At 43.8% G+C, this 25957-nt stretch overlaps 1 protein-coding gene across 1 annotated transcript; it reads right to left on the reverse strand.

Moving 5' to 3' along the window:
- Nucleotides 1-665: 665 nt before the first annotated feature.
- Nucleotides 666-20421, reverse strand: LOC124553807 (receptor-interacting serine/threonine-protein kinase 4-like). Its single transcript, XM_047127790.1, has 6 exons — nt 20404-20421; nt 18564-18721; nt 18401-18448; nt 13783-14332; nt 6806-6949; nt 666-1182 (listed from the first exon to the last, which is right to left on the reverse strand). Exons 2-6 carry the CDS (start codon nt 18649-18651, stop codon nt 705-707), a joined length of 1308 nt encoding a protein of 435 aa, XP_046983746.1. The 5' UTR covers nt 18652-18721; nt 20404-20421; the 3' UTR covers nt 666-704.
- Between the last annotated feature and the right edge of the window lie 5536 nt (nt 20422-25957).

Below are 25957 nucleotides of genomic sequence, written 5' to 3' on the forward strand. Positions count from 1 at the left end.
TGTTTTTCATAAAGGGGGAGGGGTGGGCACTATCACAGCACAGTGCTACATTGATGGTTTAAGCACCTTCTCGCTTCTCACCGTTGAAAAGCAATTTGGGGATGCCAATTGCATCTTACAAAGCGATTGAGCACCTGCTAGTAATGCACGGCCTGTGGCGAAGTGGTTACACGACAATGACGTCCCTGTAGTGGAATGGCGACTTCGTGCCAGGCCTCACTGACACAGATCAATATCTCTCCTCAGTGCAGCAATCTGTCAAAAATGGGCTGCCATTCCCCAAGAAACCTTCCAGCACCTAATTAAACTTATGCCTGGGAGAGTGGAAGCTATCATCAAGGCTAAGGGTGGGCCAACACAATATTGAATTCCACTATTACCGCTAGAGGACTTCACGAACATGTATGTCATTTTCAGTCTTGTCTCCAGATACTTCTGATCACATAATGTGTTGCAGATACCTAGTGTGTATTGTTAATGGAACATTTCTCTATTTTTACCTAGTTTTCAAGAATGGAAGCTCGAGTCTTTTTTACTTTTCATTATACCTCTGCTTTTATCGTTGTGGTATCCATCTGGTGTTACTACAGGAGTTTTACTCACAGTGTAAGAATGGGTACAAAGACAGGTTTCTTCGTATGCTTTTTTCTGAAAACAACGAAAAGTACTGTAAAAAGATTTATTTATTTTAGTCCACAGGTTGATCATAGCACGTCTATCACCTGCTGCTGGTTGTACTGTCTGGCGATGTCCAGCGGGGTTCTCCCATTGTTGTCTATGGCCCCCCTGTCAGCCCCTGCCTCCAGCAGCGCCGTCGCTGCTTCTGTCTCGTCATTGAATGCTGCAGAGTGCAACGGCGTCCACCCGTCCACATCCCTGGCGTTTGGGTCGGCAGAGGACGCCGACAGCAGCCTGACGACAGCTGGGCGGCCGCCCCATGCAGCCAAGTGCAGCGGCGTCTGCTGGAACTTGTCCCTCGCCCCCACGTCCGCACCTGCCGCCAGCAGACGCCTCACCATCTCCTCGTATCCCCTGCCAGCTGCCCAATGCATGGGGGTCCACTCATTCATGTCCCTCGCCCCCACGTTCACTCCAGCCGCCAGCAGGGCCTGCAATTCCTCCATTGAGCCCTGAATAGCTGCCTGGATCAGCCTCCTTCCCTTCTCCTCTCCAGATAATGTCCTGCAAAAAACCACAGATGTTCTAACAATTTCTTCCAAACACACACACACACAAAAGAACGTGAAGTCTTGTGGCTGTAATGTGTCTGAAGGCAACAGTGAAACCTGCAGGATATGACAGTGAATTAATGACACATGCACTTGTCTGGTTTATCGTGATAAATTTGGCTCCAAGTAAATCTTGACTTCCTGAGCACACAGTAGAACTCTAGCCACTGATGTGTGTCCTCAGAAATGCACCATATCTTTTGCATTTAACAGCCTCACTGCAGTGAGCATAGCGCCAAAATTCTGATACTAAAATCGGTGTTAATCAGTAAAATGTAGCGAACTATTTTTAAGCTAGGGACAATTTAGAACAGTTTCATGTTATTATCCTGCCAAATGTGATATCATTCCTGGTTAATCCAAAATCCATCAATCAATTAAGTACTCACTTTCTTCCTCTATAAATGTCACATGCACATGGAGTTGCTAATGTCACCCTTCCGACTGAAAATCAATTTCATATTTTAAGAATGGATTTTAGAATTCTGATAACTGTGGGAAACGATTCTTGATCTTTTCTATGGAAAGGTGAGACAGGAAAATGTGAATTATGAACGACTGTACAGTGGCCAACAGGCTGTAAGTTCTTTTGACCCCCATGCTACTTTTCAAGGCGTGGTCTCGTTAGAGACATGGCGCCTTCGCCTGTCTTTGGTGTGTGCACTGGTTGACAAGGACTCACAATTACACAGTAAAGACTAGCAACGGTGCTAGTTAGTTTTGAGATGCACGGAGCAGTAACAGAGGTCAGTGTCACATCTACAGATTCAAACAATACTAAAAATGTGAGTGAAAGTCTGAGCTGTGGAATCAGGCACTTTTGCACAGAGCAGTCGACATGGTTCAGGTCCAGGTATTTTTCTATCTACTGCTGTTGCAACCTAAACCACATGCGGATTGATATGACCAGTGGTGTTGTAACTAACAAGTACAGTCACCATTGTTGTGCATTTTTCGGAATGTTCCACTGCCACAAACCTCCTGCTCCCGCGTAACAAGTATTCTGGATGGCCCACATACTGGAAGTGTAAGTTCTGACAATTATGTGCGCTCTTATATGCCTCAACGTTTAGGCTGTTAAAGGATAGGGAACTCTGCACTCCGAATCTGATTTTGAAGCACCCATAAACGTATTCTATGATGGGAGGAGTTTCTGCTTTGCCTGCCTGTGTATGCTTATAGGGCCAGCAGGGGTGTCAACCCATAGCAGTATGTCCGAGGTGCGAACACAGGGCAGCCTCCTCCCACATTCAGGTGAGCAGTGACAGGACACAGCTCACCAGACACTTTTGTGAGTGGCATTCCTGGCATCGAATGACCTTACCACAGAGGTAACACCAGTTCCCATCAAAACACTGACGAGCTTGGCTAACACCTCGATGGATGACCACCTGTGTCTGCCTCGCATTGTTGGCAGGCATGGCGCACTCTCCTGATACATGTGGATCACTGTGATATAATTTTGCAGGTACATTCACTGATAAACAAGGTGTCATCAAAACGTCATGGGAATTTTTCTCTTTCTTGAAGAACCTTTATTTATTCGTCAACATCAGCTTTATTCTCTTCAGAGTAATCTCCGTCAGATATAGCACTCCTGTGCCACCACCTCCTTTTAGAAGCTTGGAAGCACTTCTGGAACTCACTTTTCGTTATTGTTATCAGCTCCTTTGGCGGTCCTTTTTTTCTCGCAGCAGTGTTGGCAAAACGACGTAATCTCATGGTTCTCTTCAGCGTCGGAAATAGAAGTCGCAGAGGTCCACGTCCGAAGAATAGGTTGGCCACGTGAACACAATGGCTTTGTTTCTTGCCAAAACCTCACGAACAAGCATTGTGGTGTGATGCGATATCCACGAACGGTTTTGTTACAATTCTGGTCGTTTCTTTTTCGGATATCCTCATGCAAACGGCGCGTTACTTCCAGGTAGTATACCTTAGTGAGCGGACGACCGTAAGACAGGAACTCATGCCGCACTATCCCACTGTAATAGAAGAAAACAGTGAGATAAACCTTCACACATGATCGAACTTGTCGAACCTTTTCGGTCTTCGTTCTTCAGGCAGTTACCATTAGGACGACTGGGCATTAGTTTTGACGTCATATCCATACACTCATTTTTCGTCACATGTTGTAAACTTCTTTAGAAGTTCTGGACAGTTGTCCACTTCATTCAGTAGTTTCTGGGTGAAGTCTACGTGGCGTCGGTTTTCGTCGAAGTTCCATAATCTTGGAACAAACATTGCTGCTACACATTTCATGCCCAAATCGTCTGAAAAATTGCTTGGAATGAGCCAAAGGACATGGCAAATTCATGAGCAACCTCTCTGATGGTGATTCGACAATTTTCGAAAACTGTTACCTATACTTCTTAGACATTACCGTCAGTAACTGATATGCTACCGCTTTCAGAGCGGTCAACGTCTTCAACATCTCGACCCTCTTTGAAACTCCTGTCTTACTTATAGTAGATTCGCCAAAGACCACGATCAAAATGTATAACGCGTTCCTGCACGTTATTCCATCTTTCAAACAAAATTTATTGCAAATTCTTTGATCCATCTTTTTCGACGACAAAAATTCGCCGAAAACTTAAAAAACATGTAACCTTTTCGAACGTCAACAGTAAACTAAATATTCAAAACAACTGGAAGTGCAAACACACATCGGATACATGTGTACAGCATGATAAAAAAATTTCAAAATCGAATGTATAAAGAACGCGAAAATAAAATTTTCGACTAATTTTTGAACACATCTGGTGCATGGGTACAGTCTTCAAAATGTGTTGAGAATTGAGTTAGTAATAAAGACGTAACCGGGAGCGGTTGATTTTTGCGTATGCCAGTATTTATAACATCTATCCTGAACTATGTGTCGTACAATGATATGATTTTTCAACCACGGTTTCTGTTATGCATGGATACAGTGTACAAAATGCGTTAAGAACAGCGTTTGTAGTGACGAATTAATAAAGGAAAACGTCTTGCCTGAAACGGCAGTTTTACTGCATGAGGAGCGAAAATTTTGAAAGCAAAAAACATTTTTGCCTTCCTGAAATGTATTTTCATTTGCGGATACGGACTACCATCAGCTGTAGAATGGAATGACGAAAGTGAAAATTTGTGCCACACCGCGACTTGAACCCGGATTTCCCCACATATAACGAGTGGTCGCTTCACCTTTTTTCCTTCTTCTTCTTCTTCTACCATCTCGTGTTGTTCGTTCTTTTTCTTCCATGTGGACGTCCCACATCGCTTGTTCAAGTTCATCATTGATCCATTTACTCAGTTTTATTTATTACAGAGGGCAGCTAACCCTATGACCGAACACGCTCGGCTACTGTGCCGGCATGCCATTAGGCTCTCTGAGCACGACTAATGGCCAGGCACGAAGTTCCATATGCCACCCACCATGTGCCTACAAACTGTACATACATTATGTATATTCCCATACAGGGGAGACATTTTATTTGAAAGTCGTTTGCCTGGTGCCGAGGAATAAATACGATATTGCAATGATGGCTTTATTCCGAATTACAATGTCTTATTCTCCCAGACATGAATGCATGTCCCAAGGTACATTGCATTGTAATTTGGAATAACACTGAAATATCCTTCGATTATTTCGTAGGGGTCAGTTGCGAGTCACTAAGTGCTCTGTCTCAAATACTGGTTGAATACAAGTTGGGTATATGCATACATGGCGATGTACTTACATTACTGGCCATTAAAATTGCTACACCACGAAGATGATGTGCTACAGGCGCGAAATTTAACCGACCGGAAGAAGATGCTGTGATATGCAAATGCTTAGCTTTTCAGAGCATTCACACAAGGTTGGCGCCGGTGGCGACACCTACAACGTGCTGACATGAGGAAAGTTTCCAACCGATTTCTCATACACGAACAGCAGTTGACAGGTGTTGCCTGGTGAAACGTTGTTGTGATGCCTCGTGTAAGGAGGAGAACTGTGTACCATCACATTTCCGACTTTGATAAAGGTGGGATTGTAGCCTATCGCGATTGCGGTTTATCATATCGTGACATTGCTGCTCGCGTTGGTCGAGATCCAATGACTTTTAGCAGAATATGGAATCGGTGGTTTCAGGAGGATAATACAGAACGTCGTGCTGGATCCCAACGGCCTCGCATCACTAGCAGTCGAGATGACAGGCATGTTATCCGCATGGCTGTAACGGATCCTGCAGCCACGTCTCGATCCCTGAGTCAACAGGTGACGTTTGCAAGACAACAACCATCTGCACGAACAGTTCGATGACGTTAGCAGCAGCACGGACTATCAGCTCGGAGACCGTGGCTGCGGTTACCCTTGACGCTGCATCACAGACAGGAGCGCCTGCGATGCTGTACTGGACGACGAACCTGGGTCCACGAATGGCAAAACGTCATTTTTTCGGATGAATCCAGGTTCTGTTTACAGCATCGTGATGGTTGCATCCGTGTTTGGCGACATCACGGTGAACGCACAATGGTATGGGGTGCCATTGGTTACATGTCACAGTCACCTCTTGTTCGCATTGGCGGCACTTTGAACAGTGAACGTTACATTTCACATGTGTTACAACCCGTGGCTCTACCCTTCATTCGATTCCTGTGAAACCCTACATTTCAGTAGGATAATCCATGACCGCATGTTGCAGGTCCTGTATGGGCCTTTCTGGATACAGAAAATGTTCGACTGCTGCCCTGGCCAGCGCATTCTCCAGATCTCTCACCAACTGAAAACGTCTGGTCAATGGTGGCCGAGCAACTGGCTCGTCACAATACGCCATTCACTACTCTTGATGAACTGTGGTATCGTGCATGGGCAGCTGTACCTGAACACGCCATCCAAGCTCTGTTTGACTCAATGTTCAGGCATATCAAGGCCGTTATTGTGGCCAGAGGTGGTTGTTCTGGGTACTGATTTCTCAGGATCTATGCACCCAAATTGCGTGAAAATGTAATCACATGTCAGTTCTAGTATAATATATTTGTCCAATGAATACCCGTTTACTATCTGAATTTGGTGTAGCAATTTTAATGGCGAGTAGTGTAGTTTGCTAGAACATTTCTGACGCAGCTCTGACGAGCATGGTGCTCGTGAATGACCATTACTTATGCTTGGCTGCCATTTCACAGTGTGCATTTCGCACGCGCTTGTCTGTGCTTAATGATGCCATAACGCTTCAGAGAATGGACATAAATCACCGTAATTCAGTTGCTCGGCTGTGCGCCCTACTCCGTGCCGAATGACTACAGTGAATTTCTTCTTGGTGAAGCAATTTTAATGGCCAGTGGTGTATATAACTTTCTCATCCTCACCCCTTCGAAATTTAGATGTATGTTACTTCCGCACTGTTTCATTCCAGACAGTTACATGTGCTTGAAATCACTCCAGTACTTTAGAATGTGATGTTGAACAAACATACACATTTAAAATACATACAAGTATAAGATGAAGACAGGAGACACGGTAAAGTGACATTCTGTTTCATAACTATAAAACTTGGTGAAATCCCAAATAACGTGTGTTGTGAATGTGGAAGAGAGACACGTGTAGTGATGCAACTCACCTCAGGAGAGTGATGGCAACGCTGTCAGGTGGGGGAGTGTCGTGGGTAGACATGGTGGTCGGTGCAGCTGCGTCGCGACTCCAGCTGTGGTCACTGAGTGGCTGAGTGGAGGGGGTCGTCCGGCTGTCTGCAGTAGCTGGCGAGCTGCACACAGAGACACTGCATGGCAAAGTGTGTTCACATGGAGGCCAGAGGACAGCTTACAGTGGACAGTATTCCTGAGGGTCTGTCCACACACTGACAACAGAACACACGCTGCCAAAGAAAGTAGCGGATTCGCTAACATGAACAACCAGCCACACACACACGCACACAGAGAGAGAGAGAGAGAGAAGAGCCAAAGAAACTGGTGCACTTGCCTAATATAGTATAGGGCCCTGGCGAGCATACAGAAGTGCCCCATCATATGTGGGATGGACTCGACTAATGTATGAAGTAGTTTTGGAGGGAACTGACACCATGAATCCTGCAGGGATGTCCATAAATTCCTAAGAGTACGAGGGGGTGGAGATCTCTTCTCAACAGCACTTTGCAAGGCAACCCAGATATGCTCAGTAATGTTCATGTCTGGGAAGATTGATGGCCATTAGAAGTGTACCCCTGGAGCCACTCTATAGCAGTGCTGGATGTGTGGGGTGTACATTGTCCTGCTGGAATTGCTCAAGTGCGTCGGAATGCACAATGGACATGAATGGATGCAGATGATCAGACAGGATGTTTACGTATGTGTCACCTGTTAGTCGTATCTAGACGTATCAGGGGTCCCGTATCACTCCAACTACACACCATTACAGAGCCTCCACCAACTTGAAACACATCTCTGTTGACAATTAACATACTTTGAACGCGAAATGGCAGTTGGTGCAACATGCATGAGATATACCATTCTGGAAATCATTAGGAAATTCAGTATTCTGGGATGTACAGTGTCAAGAGTGTGCCCTGGATGCCAAATTTCAGGTATTGCCTCTCACCAGGGACTATGCAGTGGCTGACAACCTTCACTTAATGACCAAAAGCAGCAACAGTTCAGTAGATTTGTCAGTGCTAACAGACAAGGAACATAGCTTGAAATAGCTGCAGAAACCAGTGTTGGATTTACGACGAACGGATCCAACAGGACAGTGTGGTGACGTGAGACATTTCAAAATCTTAACATGGGTCTGAAACAGCAACTGTGAAAATCTGGACAGGTTGAAAAAAATCAGCCAACCAGTTCCAAAACAAAGGTTTATTAGCCTTTTACCTGGGTTCCCATATTTCTAAAAATATCTTCCATCGTGTGATGTAACAGGACTCATTCCTTCTGAAAAGGATATTTTTAGAAACATGGAAACCTAGGTCAAGGGCTAATGCACCTGGTTGGCTGATTTTTTCAACCTCTTTAAATCTGGCATTAATGGGCTGTGGCAGCAGACGACCAACACGGGTGCCTTTGATAACTGCACGTCAGCTGAAGGGTCTCTCCTGGGCTCGTTACCACATCAGTTGGACTCCAGACGACTGGAAAACCGTGCCCCAGTCAGATGAGTTCTGATTTCAGTTGGTAAGAGCTCATAGTAAAGTTTGAGTGTGGCGCAGGCCTCATGGAGCTATGGAGCCAAGTTCTCAACAAGTCACTGCAAGCTGGTGGTGGCTTCATAATGGTGTGGGCGGTTTTTACATGGAACAGACTGGCCTTTCTGGTCCAACTAAACATTGACTGTAAATGGTCGTGTTCAGCTACTGGGACTTCATGGTGCCAATCAATGATATGATGTTATTGGATCATAACTGTTCTCGACTAGTTTGAAGAACACCCTGGATAACTTGAGCAAATTATTTGGCCACCCAGACCACTCAACATGAATCCCCTTTCTCCTAGCATCTTCGGTTCTCCAATTTAATACTTGCTTAGAAGTCAACCATTTTGTTAGTTAAATACTACACCAGTGCTACTTTTTACACACGAAGTAGCTATACTTTGAATAGATGAAGTTTTTGATATCTCACGTTCCTAGCCTCTGATGTTCTCGAAAGAACCTAAATGTATAACGTGATTCGAAGGAAGCGTTTTTAATAGTCAAATAGCACAACAATTAACTATATTTGTGGAAAATGTTAGGACTTGAAGGGATTAAGCTTTTGACACTTTATTTACATAGCTAGTAGCATTTATTAATGAAATATTTCAGTTTCCCATGAAATGATTAATTAAGTTTTTCTTAACTGTCCTGATTTTTTTCATTAAGTAATTACATCTTTTTTTTGCAAACCGGCACGTAACGGTGGTATATTTGATACCCCAATTGTCTATCTTTGTCAGATTATTCAGGGCCAAACTAGGCTATGAAAATTCAGAATAAAGTTTTCCCCAGTTCTCTTAAAAGTTTACTTAATTATCCTGATTGTCATAGGAAACGAACAATTTCTTCGCTAAACCAGACCCCATTTGCCCATTTCCCACTCTTCATTAGAATATAAAAATTAATACAAAACTCATTGTATAAGTTGTAGGGACTATTGTTCTTGTTAGAATAAAATCTTCGATAAGTCATTGAAAATAGTAGTAAAAAGACTGCATAATTCAGTAGAAAAAGTATATTTTTTTGTAAATAATCACGAATTTATGATTGCATACAGAAATTGATTAAAAATGTGATTTTGGCCAGAAAGGAGAAGACAGTACAAGAAAATGTCTGGAAACTGAATTGTGTGTGTGTGTGTGTGTGTGTGTGTGTGTGTGTGTAATAATTATATACCTGTGGTTAGTAATTTAAATTTACTGCTGTGTTTAGGATAACACATTATGAAATATATGACAGTAATTTATTATCTCAGTGCAATCCAGAAACATAGTTGGAATTATTTCAGAAAGGAGCAGAGCAAAGTTAGTGTCTTCACAGAAATTTGTGCGTAATGTGTTGACAAATGAAAACAACTGTGGTAGGAGTGAAACTAGACATGAAATTTACGAATGCAGCCAATGATCGAGGAGATGTAGTCAAATGAGTATTATGTTCAATGTATTGTAATTACCAGATTCGACAGTTTTCTTGTGGTTGCGTGTTAATGTGTGTTCTGGTTATTTAATCTAGCAAACTCGTCTACGAATTTACCACTGACATAAAATAAAGGTCTTTGTAGACATACAGGTGATGTGAATGAAAAACTATCTTTGAAGTTGATGTTTTGATAAGAAAACATGCAATTACCATATACTATAGAGCAACGTGTGGCAATGAAGAAGATAATGGGTGGGAATTAGAACATTATCCGGTTTAGGTTATCAAGAGCATTTACGAAATATACATTTGAGTACTGCAGATAGAATTACGTTTAAATATATGTATTATCATAGGATATCTTGAAAAGACCGTTGGTGATACGTATTTTGTTTCGAATATTCGTTTTCGTGTTACATTACAATGAACAGGAGAGATAAGCTTTTAGTGGTTTGCGAGACAAGATACAACTATATGAGAAATGAGTCAGACAATGCAGACAACATTATCTCGAAGGCAGGAATTCTAGTTTATCAGGCAGTCAGTTACGAGCTGTGTAAACATTTAAATATAGCTGAAAATTAAAGGAAAGTTGTGAGTAATACTACACACTAGACATGTAAGGAGGACTTTTACTGTATTTACCTGAGGACAGTTCTATCTGGAGATCATATCAACTTTGAGGATGTTACAGACTGATCAGTAACTGCAGTGGATGGACTAGTGAACTCCTGGTAGAATGAAGCACTGGAATTCACTAGACAGCATTTAGTATCGCTATGGATAGCTATATGCAAGACAACCAAGATGATATTTGACAGTGGCTCTTCTAGGAAGCAAGTACAGCGCCCTTGTCCAAGAAATACCTCCCTGCTTGAGTTATAGAAAGGAGTGGACTAAAGTCCTGTACATATCATGAGAATCAACTGACAAGAAAGGTGGAAGGGCCAGCACCATATGGAACCACCCTAAGTTGCTCTGCTCTTGTGCAGTCTGGCTCGTTGTCTTGTCAGGTGTTGTATGCGGAATAACCAGCTAACCCATCCTGCCCATGTACTTATGAGACTTTCTGTAATAGATGTCTTCCATACCTGCTCTGATGGAGAACCAAAATCTTATTTTTGAAGACCAGTATACTCCATAAAAATTCCAATTCCCCTGCACTGTTTGGAGAGAATAAGTTGATCCTATTATGGAGATTGTACACATGTACCTAGAAAGAGAAAAGGTATACATAGCACATCAAATAGTAGTGCTAATGTGGGAATTGCAATTACTGTGACCTTTGGCCTTACGACAACTAACGTTTGCATAGGTCAACATTTAGAGAATGACAGCACAAGAAATGAGAAATTTTAAATACGTGGCTACCATCCTTCAACCACACAGCAGCATACTGCAGCGTTCTTGGTGCAGGTATTGAACGAGAGACCGATATATTCCCTTTATGCAGAGCTCACTGCTAGTAACAGAAAAGAAAGCAAACAATAAATGCTGCTCTGCATAAACATCTTTACAGTGGCCTCAACAGCACAAGCACATACAATAAAGCCCGCTTTCTGCTTTTTTTTCTGAGCAGCACATCACTGTGTCCACCACTAGAATGGCTGCTGTTTTCTTCATAGGCAGTGAACCTTTTGTTCGGAGGATTGATGTCAGAACCAAATTAAGAGCTTTTTCGCTTAAGCAGTTTAACAGAACTAATAACATCAAATAAACTCAGTTTGTGAAGCTACGAAATCTTGTCTCTTCCATGAATTTTGTTAGCATGTCTGTGCGCTAGTAGACATAGTTCAATTTAGAGATTCCATGTACCTCTCATGACAAGTCAATGACAACTTTATGAGCTATCAGAAAATGCTGTATTTTACAGCACAGACGAATCTACGGAAACTCAGAGGCAAAGATTGTTGGCTTGGGAATATACAGAACGATTCTAATTAAAGTCAAACTTTCAAACCGCTGTAGAAATAACACGACTGGTCAGAATGATGTAAAATTGTAACAGAATATTATTGGAGAAGGAGGAAAACGTATGGCAGAAGAAAAATAAATAGTTACAAAATGTAGCAAGAGATGGCGCTGTAAGCATCATAATTTAATAGTGGTCAACTGCAAATGACAGGTGAATCATACAACAATGCCTGAGGTGTACATTTGACGATAAACAGACTGCACTAATCAGTCTGCATGGGTGTACAGGTGTAATACTGTTATTCACCGTGGCCATGTCGTGTCATATCATATCGGACGGAAAAAATCGGTTTTCAACCATCATGAGGCCAAAAACCGCATAAAAAGTATCAATCACATAGGTTTTTAATAATCCTGCGGACAATAGCGCATGAAAAGCATCAATCACATTGGTTTTGTCCTGATGCCAAAAACCGCATAAAAAGCATTAATCAAAATCATATCGGATTATTAAGTTCCGTGTGACTGGCGCAACACATGTTCAATATGCTGTCCACCGTTTCCTGCAACATGTTGAAACCGAGAAACAGCATGTTCCACAACTGATAGAAGTGTTTCCAGGGTTACATTCAGAATGTGTTGTGCAATGCGTACCTTCAATGCAGCTAAGTTTGCAATCGGAACACTGAACACAAGATCTTTCAGGTAACCCCACAGCCAGAAGTCACACGGATTAATATCAGGTGATCGGGATGGCCAGGCTGTAGGGAAATGGCGACTGATAATTCTAGCATTTCCGAAATGGCGCTTCAGCAGCTGCTTAAATTTATTTGCAGTGTGTGGAGGTGCTCCATCTTGCATAAAAATGATCTCCATCCACACATCCACGCTCTTGCAGAGCTGGAATGACGTGGTAGCGCGAAAGACGCTCATAATGCTTACCAGTATGGTACAGGTAGCAGGAATCGAAACACCTGCCTCTTCGAAAGAATATTGACCTATGATAAATTATGCCGTAAACCCACACCGCACAGTGACATTTTCAGGGTGAAGTAGTGGTACTGGTTGATTGTGTGTGTGGATTTTCCGTTGCCGATATTCGACAATTCTGTGTATTGACATATCCTGTCAGATGGAAGTATGCTTCGTCTGTCCACAGCCAATCATTGTCCACTTCCATGCCTCAAGATATTCTAAAGCCAAGGTCTCGTACTGGCAGGTCAACAGGAAGCAACTCGTGCACATGGGTAATTTTTAATGCCTTGCAAAGAAGGATGTTTCATAGGATTTTATGCACCATGCTCATGGGTATGTCCAATGTTTGCACACCACCACTCGTCTCCTCCCGCATTGTGGTGACCACTGCTTCTACTGACGTCGAATCAGTTCGTTTCCTCCTCCTCCTCCTACCAGGTTGCACACCAAAAGATCCCGTCCTTTAGAATTTCCGAATAATTTTCTACAGACCCATGGCAGTCTTTTTTTCAAACCCTTCAATGTCCATAACTTCTGCAGAGTGACGTGTGCACAGTCACCATTTGTGTAATACAGCTTTACAAGCAGAGCGTGATCCCGCATTGAGACAGTCAAGGCGAACATCGTAGACACGAAAGGAGGAAAAGATGTATACTTGGCATGTTTATGCCAACTTCAGTGGGTCGTGTGCATGACAAGTGTTTTCATTGACATATTCAAATGGCTCTGAGCACTATGGGACTTAACCTCTGAGGTCATCAGTCCCCTAGAACTTAGAACTACTTAAACCTAACTAACCTAGGGATATCACAAACGTCCATGCTCGAGGCAGGATTCGAACCTGCTACCGTAGCAGTCGCGTGGTTCCGGACTGAAGCGCCTAGGACCGCTCAGCCACTGTGGCCGGCACTGGCGTATTCCCACACATAAAGCGCTATCTATTGATCAATTTTCACAATATTTTTTTTGTGCCACACGCTATCCCCCTTGTCCTATAATATTCTGTTGCAATTTGACGTTATTTCTACAGCGTTTTGAAAGTTTATAATCACCTGGTATATGTAGAATTCGACAACATGTACAAGTGAGTTGTGTCACACTTACCTGGCTTTTGATGGTGGAACAGACAGCTGGCGGCTCACTTCCACCTGATCTTCACGCTGGCTGTGCAGGGTCTGTCCCATCACGTGGAGCAGGTGAGCCTTTATGAAGTCAACCACGGCCTGCCTCAGGCTGTTAGAGGAGCGCCTGACTTCGAGGACGGCTGTGGCCGCCGCACTCCCCCCAGACACTCGTGCAGCTACCAGCTGCTCACACTCTGCCTTCAGGGCAGACAGTCCATATCTTTCAGCAGCGGCCAGCAGCTGCGGGGCCATGCTGTGCAGCTGGGGGGCCTGGAGTGTGTACATGTAGGCTAGCAGGTGGCGCAGCACTGGAGCCTCCACATCTGAGATGGCAACGTGGCCGCTGCTGGCCTCCAGCGTGTTGTTGCGCAACATGGCGGCGAACACAGTGCTCCTGGCAATCAGGACGGCCCTGTGCGCCACCAGATGTGTGTCGCCTGCCACCAGCGTTACCACTGCGCTGTCCCCAGCGTCCAGAAGGGCGGCCAGATCCACAGCTGCGGTCTCCTTAACCCTCTGAACTGGTTCCACTGTCAACGATTCGAAAGCATAGTGTCACTAGAGTCACTATGCAGCCCTTTGCCTCTATACAAAAGTCATGGGGTAGAGGCATGGTCATATACAGTTAACTATAGTGTCTCAAACGCAAGGTATAAAAGAACAGTGCATTAACGTACACTATGTGATCCAGAGTATCGAGACAGCCCCAAAAACATACATTTATTGTACTAGGTGCATTGTGCTGCTACCTACTGGCAGATCCTCCATATCAGTGACCTCAGCAATCATTAGACATCGTGAGAGCAGACTGGGACACGCTGCGGAACTCATAGACTTCGAATGTGGTCGGGTGATTGGGTGTCACTTGTGTTATACGACTGTATGCAAGATTTACACACTCCTAAACGTCCCTAGGTCCACTGTTTCCTACGTGATAGTGAACTGGAAACGTGAAGGGACACATACAGCACAAAAGCGTACAGGTCGGCCTCGTCTGTTGACTGACAGAGACTGCTGGCAGTTGAAGGGGCAGCCATCTATCCATACCATCACATGGGAATTCCAGACTGCATCAGGATCCACTGCAGTACTATGAGAGCTAGGGAAGAGGTGGGAAAATTTTGATTCCATGGTCGAGCGGCTGTTCATAAGCCACACATCACGCCGGTAACTGCCAAACGACGTCTCGCTTGGTGTAAGGAGCGTAAACATTGGACGATTGAACAGTGGAAAAACGTTGTGTGGAGTGATGAATCACAGTACACAACGTGGCGAACCGATGGCAGGGTGTGGGTACGGCGAATGGGTGGTGAACGCCATCTGCCAGCAGTGTAGTGCCAACAGCAAACTTCGGAAGCAGTGCTGTTATAGTGTAGTGCTGTTTTCCATGGAGGGGGCTTGCACCCCTTGTGGCTTTGCGTGGCAATAACGCAGCACAGGTCTACACTGATGTTTTAAGCACTTTCTTGCTTCCTCTGTTAAAGGGCAGTTCAGGGATGGCGATTGCAATTGCATCTTTCAACACCATCTAGCACCTGTTCATAACCCACAGCCTATGGCGGAGTGATTGCACGACAGTAACATCCCTATAATGGACTGGCCTTCACAGAGTCCTGACTTGAAACCTATAGAAACACCTTTGGGATGTTTTGGAACGTCGACTTCGTGCCAGGTCTCACTGACCGACATCAATGCCTCTCCTCAGTGCAGCACTCCGTGATGAATGGGTAGCCATTCCCCAAGAAATCTTCCAGCACCTGATTGTACGTATGCCTTCGAGAGTGGAAGCTGTCATCAAGGCTAAGGGTGGAACTATGCCACATTGAATTCCAGCATTACGAATGGAGAGCGCCACGAACTTGTAAATCATTTTCAGCCAAATGTCTGGATAGTTTCGGTCCATAGTGTAGCTGTCATTTGTACTCAGGTCTTTTATGTTTAAAGGTGATTATGGCTGCACATCCAGAATTAACAGGCTTTGAAGGCGAAATGGAAGTTGGAGCTAGACACATTTCAGAAACCGTTATGGGATTCAATATTCCTAGATCCACAGTGTGAAGACTGTACCAAGAATACTACAGTTTCGGCATTACCTCTCACCAAGTTAATCGCAGTGGCTGACGGCCTTCACGTAACGACCAAGACCGTTGGTGTAGAGTTGTTAGTGCTATAAGACGAGCAACACTACGTAAATAACAGCAGAAATCTGTGTGGGACATATGACGAAAATCCCTTAGGACGGTGCAGCTAAATTTGGCGTTAATGGGCTATGGCAGCAGACGACAGACATGAGTGTCTTTGCTAACAGCACAACATCGATTGAAGCACCTCTCCTGCGCTCCTGACCATATCCATTGGACACTAGACCTATGGAAAACTGTAGCCTGGTCAGATCAGTCCAGATTTCAGTTGATAAGAGCCGATGATAGATTTCGAATGTGGTGCAGATCCCATGAAGTCAGAGACCCAAGTTGTCAAGAGGGCACAGTAAAAGCTGGTGGCCTGACATGAGTCCCACCAAACATTTATTGGAGGTAATCGAGAGGGCAGTTTGTGCACAAAATGCTGCATCAACAATACTTCCACAATTACTGTTGGCGATAGAGGCCGTATGGCCCAATTTTTCTGCAAAGTACTTCCAACAACTTGTTGAGTACTTTACATGTCGAACTGTGTCACTACGCGGTGCAAAAGAAGGTCTGATATTTATATTAGGGGTATCCCATGACTTTTGTCTTCTATGTGTATATCCTAAAATTGATGATACAAAAAACAGTAAATTTTTAACATCAGTGGTTTCAGAATGTTGTGTGAGAAAAGTGCGAGCTGTGTTTTACATGATCGGTGTTTCTGAAATCCGTGCTAGAAGACATGGAGGAGGTCAGTCGTTCACATTAGAGATATCTCACTAAGTTCATGCTCTTAACATTATCTAAGGTTCTACAACAAATGGTTATTAAGGATATTGGAGGTAGTTTTGTACATCACTTCTAGTAGCTTCTCGTAGGCTGGTGTGACTGGGATGGTTCCCTAATCCGATGGAACTAGTGACCTCCGCTGTCTTGTCCCGTCCCCTAAATCAACCAAGCAACCAACCAACAACGAGGCGTTCCTTTCCATCCGTTGTTGCAGTTCTCTAAGGGGTTACTGTTATTCATCACACGTGTCAAATGCCAGTGGTTAATGGACTCAGCCCTTTTGCATTTGCCTCTTCTTGACATGGGACACAGGACTTTTCTGAACATGTGAGTCTGTCTCACCGGCTCGTTTTCGGTGTCAGTGGAAAACGTCTCGACCTTGTTGTTAGGAGGATGGGTATAATGTTCCTGCAGCTTCCAATCACTTAACAGTAGTCAGAGCGAATTCCATCTGCTTACAAACGTTAACTACCTCATCCCGTGCTCAAGAACCACGTTAAGTTACGTTTACGTAATAGTAAAAAAGGATACACTAAAATAAGCCTTTTGATTCTTTTTCAATTTCTCAATCAGTGCAGCTGACACTACCGCTAATTCCCAGTAAGAACTGAAGCAATCAGAGCGCAAAACGAGATTTATGTTAACGCCGCAGAAACACCTGGGATAACCTTTCCTGATTTTATTTAAAATTTTTGAGATTTTGATCGCTGTCAACCTCAAAAATAACGTTAATTTGCGATAAATGTAGACAGCATACATTCTTGTTGAAGGGGAGAGCTGAGTGCAACACGGTCTATTAGTTACAGTTTTTTCCAGAGTAACTACGTCACAAACGCCGAATTTTTTTCGAAATTTATTATGCAAAACATTCGTAGCTTCCGAAAATTCACAAAAATGTACGTTTATACAGATTGATTTACATTTAAATTCGGGATTAGCGATTCTTTGAACGAGGACACCACTGCCAGAAAGGTATAAAGTACAAATGTTGGTTTCAGCTGATGCTGCAGCACAAAATACGTTTCACGCGGCATGCACCATAACAAAATACATGCTATATCACGACACAAGCAGAAGTTATGGTACAATCAACAAGAAAAAGGTGAAGTTTCTGGACCTAAGTTTTAAAGGCAAGTTTATCTGACATATCTCACTTAAAAGATATCAAGGAAAAACCGGAAGTAGGATTATATATGCAAATATCAGTAAATAACCATCCGAGTTAATCGAATTTAGCAGTTTTGTGTCACCTTTTGTTCTAGCGTTTCTAAGGTGAACATTACAGCGTCAGTGTATCTCACAAAATCGATGCAAGACATTGAGCACAACACAACATTTCTTCTACTTGAGATGCCTAATGATGCGTTACGTTACTGAAACATTTCGTGAAAATAGAACTGATGCTTTCCTCAGCCAGGCTACGGCGTCACTGTAAGGATCTATAGAACATATATACGACAGATAAATAAATAGCATTCCAAATAGCAAACTATAATACCAAAAGCAAAAGTTATGAATGTTGGTGATTATGAGTACTGTGGCAGTAGACTCACATGATAACACTGTGACTCAAAGCAGTTCTTAATCACTAAATAAGACTACCACAATGAGATAAACTGGCATCAGATGAAGTTCTTGAACCATGAAACGTGTTCGGGAATAATGGGAAAAAATACTCACCTTCCTTGTCGGTTCTTAAACGATTGTCTGCGACTTCAGAATCAGATCCTGCAAATGGAATTGGTGGATACCTTAGTGAAATAACTGAACACACTTAATACAAAATCGTTATTCATAATTCTACCCGAACTTATACGATCTGAAAAAAGAACAAATATTTCACCTGTATTGGAGACCGGGTCACTGAGGCTGGCATCTGTGACTATCGCCACAAAAATGCAGATGAACCACCAAACGCTTCTGCCGCACATAATGCCAGGAAGAAGTTATCAGGCCAGGTAAACAACTTTTTCCTCTAAATACCTTCAAAAAATTTGTACCCTGTAGAACAACCTGTGATAAATATAGTTACAAGTAATTTTTAGTCAGCAAGATTTAATGTAAATTAGCTAGTGTAGATTAATATTTCACACTATTTATGATTCAGTTTCTTACAAGATATATATCACATTGTTCCGCCCAATAGACACCGCCTAATTCAGCTAAGCAGTATCTGAAACAGTTTACGACACTAATTCTTGCTTACGCCAAATTAATTGTGGAAAAGTGTTGTCTAAATGACGCGTAGTCTTTTTTCATAGCCATATTAGTTGCTGTCATATTGATATCAACTTGGGTTTATTTTTATTTTTTTCAAGAGGAACTGTTGTATGTGACATTACGAGCTGATGATTCGCCGAAAGGGAGCGAGGGATGGGGGTGTGCTTGCCTGTAACAGCGGCATTTTTCTGTACTTATGCTACTACAAATAATTGTTATAGTATTCAGATGCATTTAACTATTTGTTTTATAGTAGCCAACAGAGATGCTGTTACTAATGATATCTCCAGAAATATACTCTGTTTCAGTGTCTAATTACGTTGGGAAGCGATTGGTTTGGTGATGTGTCCATCTGGGCACATCTACATGCCATCGTGTGCATATTTGTACTTTATACATATCGAGTCTCGGAGACTAAAATTTCTTGTCACCAAGTCCAATCACACGAATTGTGTGAAAACAGCACTAAACTACGGCGGCTAAAGTGACTGCAGAGCTCAATAGCCATATTCGACACCCCGTATCTATCGAAACTGTCCACTGAGAACTCCATAAAGCGAATATTCGTGGACGAGCTGCTATACCGAAACCATTAGTGGCGACAACCAACGCAAAGAAGCGTAAAACATGGTGCCGGGAGCGTAAATCGTGGATGGCTGATCAGTGGAAACACGTCATGTGTTCCGACGAGTCAGCGTTCTCTTTATTTCCAACATCGGGAGGGGTTTACGCCAAATGAAGCCCAGAATCCTGATTGCTTCATTCCAGCGGTTAAGCGTGGAGGTGGAAGTGTGATGGTGCGGGCAGCCATATCACAGTATTTTGCTGGTCCCATCGTTACTCTCAAAAGCCGTGTTACAGCCAAAGATTATGTGAACATTTTACGTGATCATGTGCACCCCATGATCCAAACAGTGATGCACCCATTCACACAGCCAGGACAGTACAGTCGTGGTATGAGGAGCATGTAGCTGAACTGCAGCGTCTTCCCTGGCCAGCACAGTCCCCGGACTTGAACATTATCGAACTCTTGTGGGCGGTATTGATGGCCAGACTCCGGAGCAGATTTGCGCCTCCTCGTCACTACAGGAGTTAGGAGAGGTACTGATCGAAGGGTGGATTCGAACAAGTAGGTTTTGAGAAAAGTCCGACGTTAGTATGGACAGCCAAAGGAAATTCGGCCAGACCGGGTCGCGTTAAGTTACGCTTTGAGCAGCAGTAGCGTGCTTAAGTGGCGTAACTGACTCGTACCGGTGCAGGATGCATCAGAATAGTTGTAGTGCTGTGGCTCGTGGGGAAAAATCGAGAAAAAGAGAAAAGAAACAGGTTTTTTTTTTTTCTTTCGTTTCCTCGATTCGCAGCCATCAAGTGTGGGTGAGACAGAGAACGAGGGACTGTCAATGTGAGTGGGGTGACAGACGCAGCATACGGCGCACTGACGGAAGGAAAGCGCAGAGACTCACCAGCCGCGGCCACTCCGTCCCGCGCCGCACCAGCCGCTGCAGTGGCGGCCGCTGGCGGGTCCCGCCTTCTATCCGCGGCCGGCCTCTCGGACGGACCGCCGCCCCCCGCCTGGACCTTCCGCAGCCTCCCCTCTGCCCCGGGCCACCGCCCACCGCGAACCATATCCTCCCCACATGTCCGACGTCACGCGCAGTGGCCGCGCGGGATTAGCCGAGCGGTCTGGGGCGCTGCAATCATGGACTGTACGGCTGGTCCCGGCGGAGGTTCGAGTCCTCCCGCGGGCATGGGTGTGTGTGTTTGTCCTTAGGATAATTTATTTTAAGCAGTGTGTAAGCTTAGGGACTGATGGTCCAAATAGCTCTGAGCCAGTGTGCGATTTGTCCTTTTACCAGGGGGGGAGGGGGGGGAGTCTTAGGGGGTTAGTACAATTATACAGGGTGTCCCAGCTATCTTGTCCACCCAAAATATTTCTGGAACAATAACAGCTATTGGAAAACGACTTTCACCGGTATCAATGTAGGGCTGGGGCCCATGAATGTACATATTTGGAAACATTCTAAAACGAAAGAATATGTGTTTTTTGTCACAAACTTATGTTTTTTTTAAATGGACCTCCTATATTTTTTTTTCTTCAGCAATCCATAGCATGACAAAGCACATACACAATGGCGTTGATTGCATCGCAATATTCCCATTACATCCCGAGATATTGAGACGCGAAGTTGGCCCTTGAAACACCCGCCAGCGCTGCTAGCGCACGTCCAGAGGCTCAGGCGTGAACCCCATGCTGCCCGTAATAGCGCAGCAGACCTTATTATTCGTTTCGGACCTCTTGATAAGTATGGAGGTGTGATTACGCATGTCAATCACATCGCGATTACGGGCGGCATGGGGTTCACGCCTGAGCCTCAGAACGTGCGCTAGCGGCGCATGTCGGGTGTTCCAAGCGTCAACTTCGCGTCTCAATATCTCGGGATGTAATGGGAATATTGCGATGCAATCAACGCCATTGTGTATGTGCTTTGTCATGCTATGGATTACTGAAGAAAAAATATAGGAGGTCCATTTAAAAAAACATAAGTTTGTGTTAAAAAACACATATGCTTTCGTTTTAGAATGTTTCCAAATATGTACATTCATGGGCCCCAGCCCTACATTGATACCGGTGAAAGTCGTTTCCCAATAGCTGTTATTGTTCCAGAGATATTTTGGGTGGACAAGATAGCTGGGACACCCTGTATATGTTACTAGCTTTGACCGTGGCGTTACCCATGGTTAAACAGTCATTTATAAATAGATGTTAAGCCGAAACTCACTATTCACGCGACGCGTATGCACTATCAGAAAAGCCATCCCTTGTTATATCTTTAAAAGTACAAAATCATCTACATGCAGGTATACGAGAGGAATTCAAAAAGTAAAGGCACATTTGTGAAAAGCTGTACTTATTCTGATGATAGAAAACTGAAACATGCGTTATTTTTCTACCTAACATCCCTGGACTTCAATGCAGTTTTCCCGACGTTTTACGAGTTTTTGTATTTCATCAGAAAATACGTTCATCGGTTGCATCTATAACCAATTTTGCACCGCAGCAAAGACGTCTTCATCACTTTCAAATCTTCTTCCCTGTAGTGCTTCCGTTAAGGGTCCAAACATGTGAAAATCGCTTGGAGCCAGGTCTGGACTGTATGGTGGATGTTCCAGCACCTCGATACTCAACTCCTTTATTGCGTCGGCTGTCCGTTTGGCAGAATGTGGGCGAGCGTTATCTTGCTGCAGGATGACACCTCTTCACAGTTTTCCACGACGTTTGGATCTGATTGCAGGTTTTAGTTTCGTACGCAACACATCACATCCACCATACAATACAGACCTGGCTCGAAAGCCTCGTTTACGCTGGGGCGACGTCTTGCAACATTGTGGCATGCTACGGAAATGAGGCGTGCATCGTCTTGTCATTTAGTTCTAAATGTTTTGAAATGCTTACCTACTACATAACACTTTTTCAAAATTAATAAGCATACATATTAATAGTAAGACTGTATTAAAAACTTTCAGTGTTCGGCTCCACAAATTTAAATTATATGTAAAGTTTTACTCCAGTACATGGGAAATAAACATCCCAGGTTGGGATGCATAAACTAAAACCAGAGGAGGGGATGGTCTGATGCAGAGAGGGGGGGAAACCCCCCCATCCCCCCCCTGCAAATTGCACACTGCTCTGAGCACTATGGGACTTAACTTCCGTCATCAGTCCTCTAGAACTTAGAACTACTTAAACCTAACTAAACTAAGGTCATCACACACATCCAATCCCGAGACAGGATTCGAACCTGCGACCGTAGCGGTCGCGCGGTTCCAGACTGTAGCGACTAGAACCGCTCGGCCACATCGGCCGGCTAGTGCCTGATGACCTTAGCAGTTAATTCCCATAAGATTTCACACACATTTGAACACTTTGAACATGCGCAATGTCTCTCAACACGGACACTTTCCTTTCTCTTCCTTGAACTCCTACAACTGGAGTCTGGTTCCTGTAAAATTTGTGAATAACCTTTCACTATTCATATTTTATCTCTGCTACCTTCAAACTCAAAGAGTGCATGTCAATTAGCATCGTCGAAGTCTTTCTGTAAGCCTACACCTCGGTGACGAAAGCCACCAGACGCCTCCTCGAATCGTGTCGCACCACCTTCTGCCTGGTGTGGTGCGGCACGGACTCACCGAGTCGTTGGAAGCCCCTGTAGCAGTCCATAACTACGAAAGTTTCGCCAGCGCAACGTTTTGTGTACGAACTCACTTCTCGATTCCATCCCATAAATGTACGGTAGGTGGCCAAATCAGTAGCGCTAACTGTCCACGATGTTTATTATTTTTTATTTATTTACACTTCGACTTCCGTAGGACCAAATTGAGGAGCAAATCTCCAAGTTTCATGGGACGTGTCAGTACACGAAATTACATCATAAAAGTAATAACAGAAAAAATAAAATATTTATGAGGCCAAAGAAAGTCAAGTCATAAGTTTAAGTAAACGCAGTCAACAATATAAGCTTAATTTATCAAGGAAGTCCCCCACAGGCTCAAATGGTTCAAATGGCTCTGAGCACTACGGGACTTAACATCTGAGGTCATCAGTCCCCTAGAACTGAAAACTAATCAAATCTAAGTAACTTAATGACGTCACACACATCCCTGCCCGAGGCAGGATTCGAACCTGCGACCGTAGCAGTCGCGCGGTTCCGGACTGAAGCGCCTAGAACCGCTCGGCCACCGCGGCTGGCGAAGTGCTCGTCAGAATAGGAGGAGTGACCCATGAGGAAACTCTTCAGATTCGATTTGAAAGCGCGTGCATTACTGCTAAGACTTTTGAATTCTTACGGCAGATCACTGAAAATGGATGCCGCAGTATACTGCACAAGTGTCTGCACAAGAGTTAAGGAAGTGCGAGCCAAATGGAGATTGGATTTCTGCTTGGTATTAACTGGCTGAAAGCTGCTAATTCTTGTGAATAAGCTGGTACTGTTAACAAGAAATGACAGTAAAAAATACATATATTGTATAATATATAAGAATAAATCTGATCTAAACAAACACAATCGCGATTATTGGTCAGAGGCCGTTGCACACGTACACTGGTGTTGCGCTCTTTGGAAGTAGGTCCTACTTACGTATTAGATATATTATTACTAAGTTACGTTAAATGAAACTTAAAGATATTCAAATGCAGTAACAGACATCAACGTTTTTCTTGATCGCGCTTTGGCTACGTTACTTTTATTTCAAAAATCGTGTACAGTCGCAGGCCTTTGTGGCCGAGTGGTTCTAGGCGCTTCAGTCCGGAACCACGCTGCTGCTACGGTCAAATGGTTCAAATGGCTCTGAGTACTGTGGGACTTAACATCTATGGTCATCAGTCCCCTAGAACATAGAACTACTTAAACCTAACTAACCTAAGGACATCACACAACACCCAGTCATCACGAGGCAGAGAAAATCCCTGACCCCGCCGGGAATCGAACCCGGGCGTGGGAAGCGAGAACGCTACAGCACGACCACGAGCTGCGGACGCTGCTACGGTCGCAGGTTCGAATCCTGCCTCGGGCATGGTTGTGTGTGATGGCCTTTGGCTAGTTAGGTTTAAGTAGTTCTAAGTTTTAGGGGACTGATGACCTTAGATGTAAAGTCCCATAGTGCTTAGAGCCATCTGATACATTTTTTTCGTGTACAGTCACAGCCTCTGCAGCGTTGTGCTCTGCTTGTCGCGCTGTTTACGCGCAGTATGGAAATGGCTGAGGCTTCTCTCTGTTCCGTAGTGAAACACGCGTGTGGAAATCCGTTAAAACGTGCCGAGAAATAGGCTGTTCTTAAGGTTTGTCATAAATTTACAGAGATAATCAGCTTTGAAGTTTTCCCAGCGAGTGTGTGTAATACAGTTGATACGTTTACCAATAATGTAAGTGTAGCGCATGGAATGTTATCCAAGTACAGTTTAAGGTTCGTTGGTTCGAATCTCACCAGTTACATTTTTTTTCTCGTTCAATTTGAAATACCCACATCTCGTAATTATAAAACACATCATCATTTTTTTATGAATAATGCACATCTTCTTGTTTCTAATAACATATTGGACGTGAAATTCCTGTTTTCATTTCAAATACAAATTCTTAACTATCGATGTTTTATGAAATACTGTTCATAAAAGTTCCTTAAATTACGAAAACATAACAATTTTTAAGGCAAAAATGGAAAATCAAAAATCCTACGTCCATCGTTTTATACCACAGAGGTAGATAAGCATCGTAGAAACATGAAAAAAGAATCATTTTCACAGCATCGAACACATCATACAAATGCTGCATTTTTACGTTTGCTGCTGTACCATTCCAATATAAACCCAACAGAACTGATCTGGAGCCAAGTTGCGGGATTTGGCCCGAGAAGTTAACAAGACTGTTAAGCCGCCAGACGTACTGGAACTAACGCACGAAGCTTTTTCACACGTCACTGCCGAGCGCTGCGGGATATAGAACGGCTCGTCATAGAAGAAGAGGAGAAAATGCGGCGCCTGGGTGGCTTCGTGGATTCTGTTGCTGATAGGCTGGTTATCAACGTAGCAGGTGACACAAATTTGAAATGTATTTCTCGGATTCGGATAAGGAAGGAGCTAAGAGATTACCAGACGACTGACTGCAATTAATAACTTCAGTGGCAACATTATTCAACAGTACGGTGAAATCCCTGCAGTATGCTCTTGCATCACTCTTGTTTGTAATTATAATGTTACGTCTGGTGAGAACGAGTGCATTTTATGCTTTCCGTGCTGGAGTTCTCCGAATATTATTTCATTCTCTTTAAAAATTAAATGACGTTCGGAAGCTATATTGTCTCTTTGCTCGTCGCTTTTTACGTCTGAACTGCAACTGCTCACATCATTGCAGGTTAGTTGGACCGCTGGCTGGACAGTGCTGCCCAAGTGCAATGCGTCGGTGAAGCTGTTGTCCCGCATTGTCGCACAGTCTATGTGCGTGTAGCACAGCATAAAACCTA

Source organism: Schistocerca americana, chromosome 11 (genome assembly GCF_021461395.2).
Source record: "Schistocerca americana isolate TAMUIC-IGC-003095 chromosome 11, iqSchAmer2.1, whole genome shotgun sequence".
Lineage (NCBI taxonomy): Eukaryota > Metazoa > Arthropoda > Insecta > Orthoptera > Acrididae > Schistocerca > Schistocerca americana.

What these genes read in the sequence shown, in the direction of transcription:
- LOC124553807 (XM_047127790.1), bottom strand. Translation starts at nt 18,651, where the DNA reads ATGTGCGGCAGAAGCGTTTGGTGGTTCATCTGCATTTTTGTGGCGATA. An exon ending in TTTAAGAACCGACAAGGAAG is followed by an intron (nt 14,333 to 18,400) that starts GTGAGTATTTTT and finishes AATCGTTGACAG; the next exon opens with TGGAACCAGTTCAGAGGGTT. An exon ending in GTTCCACCATCAAAAGCCAG is followed by an intron (nt 6,950 to 13,782) that starts GTAAGTGTGACA and finishes CTCTGTGTGCAG; the next exon opens with CTCGCCAGCTACTGCAGACA.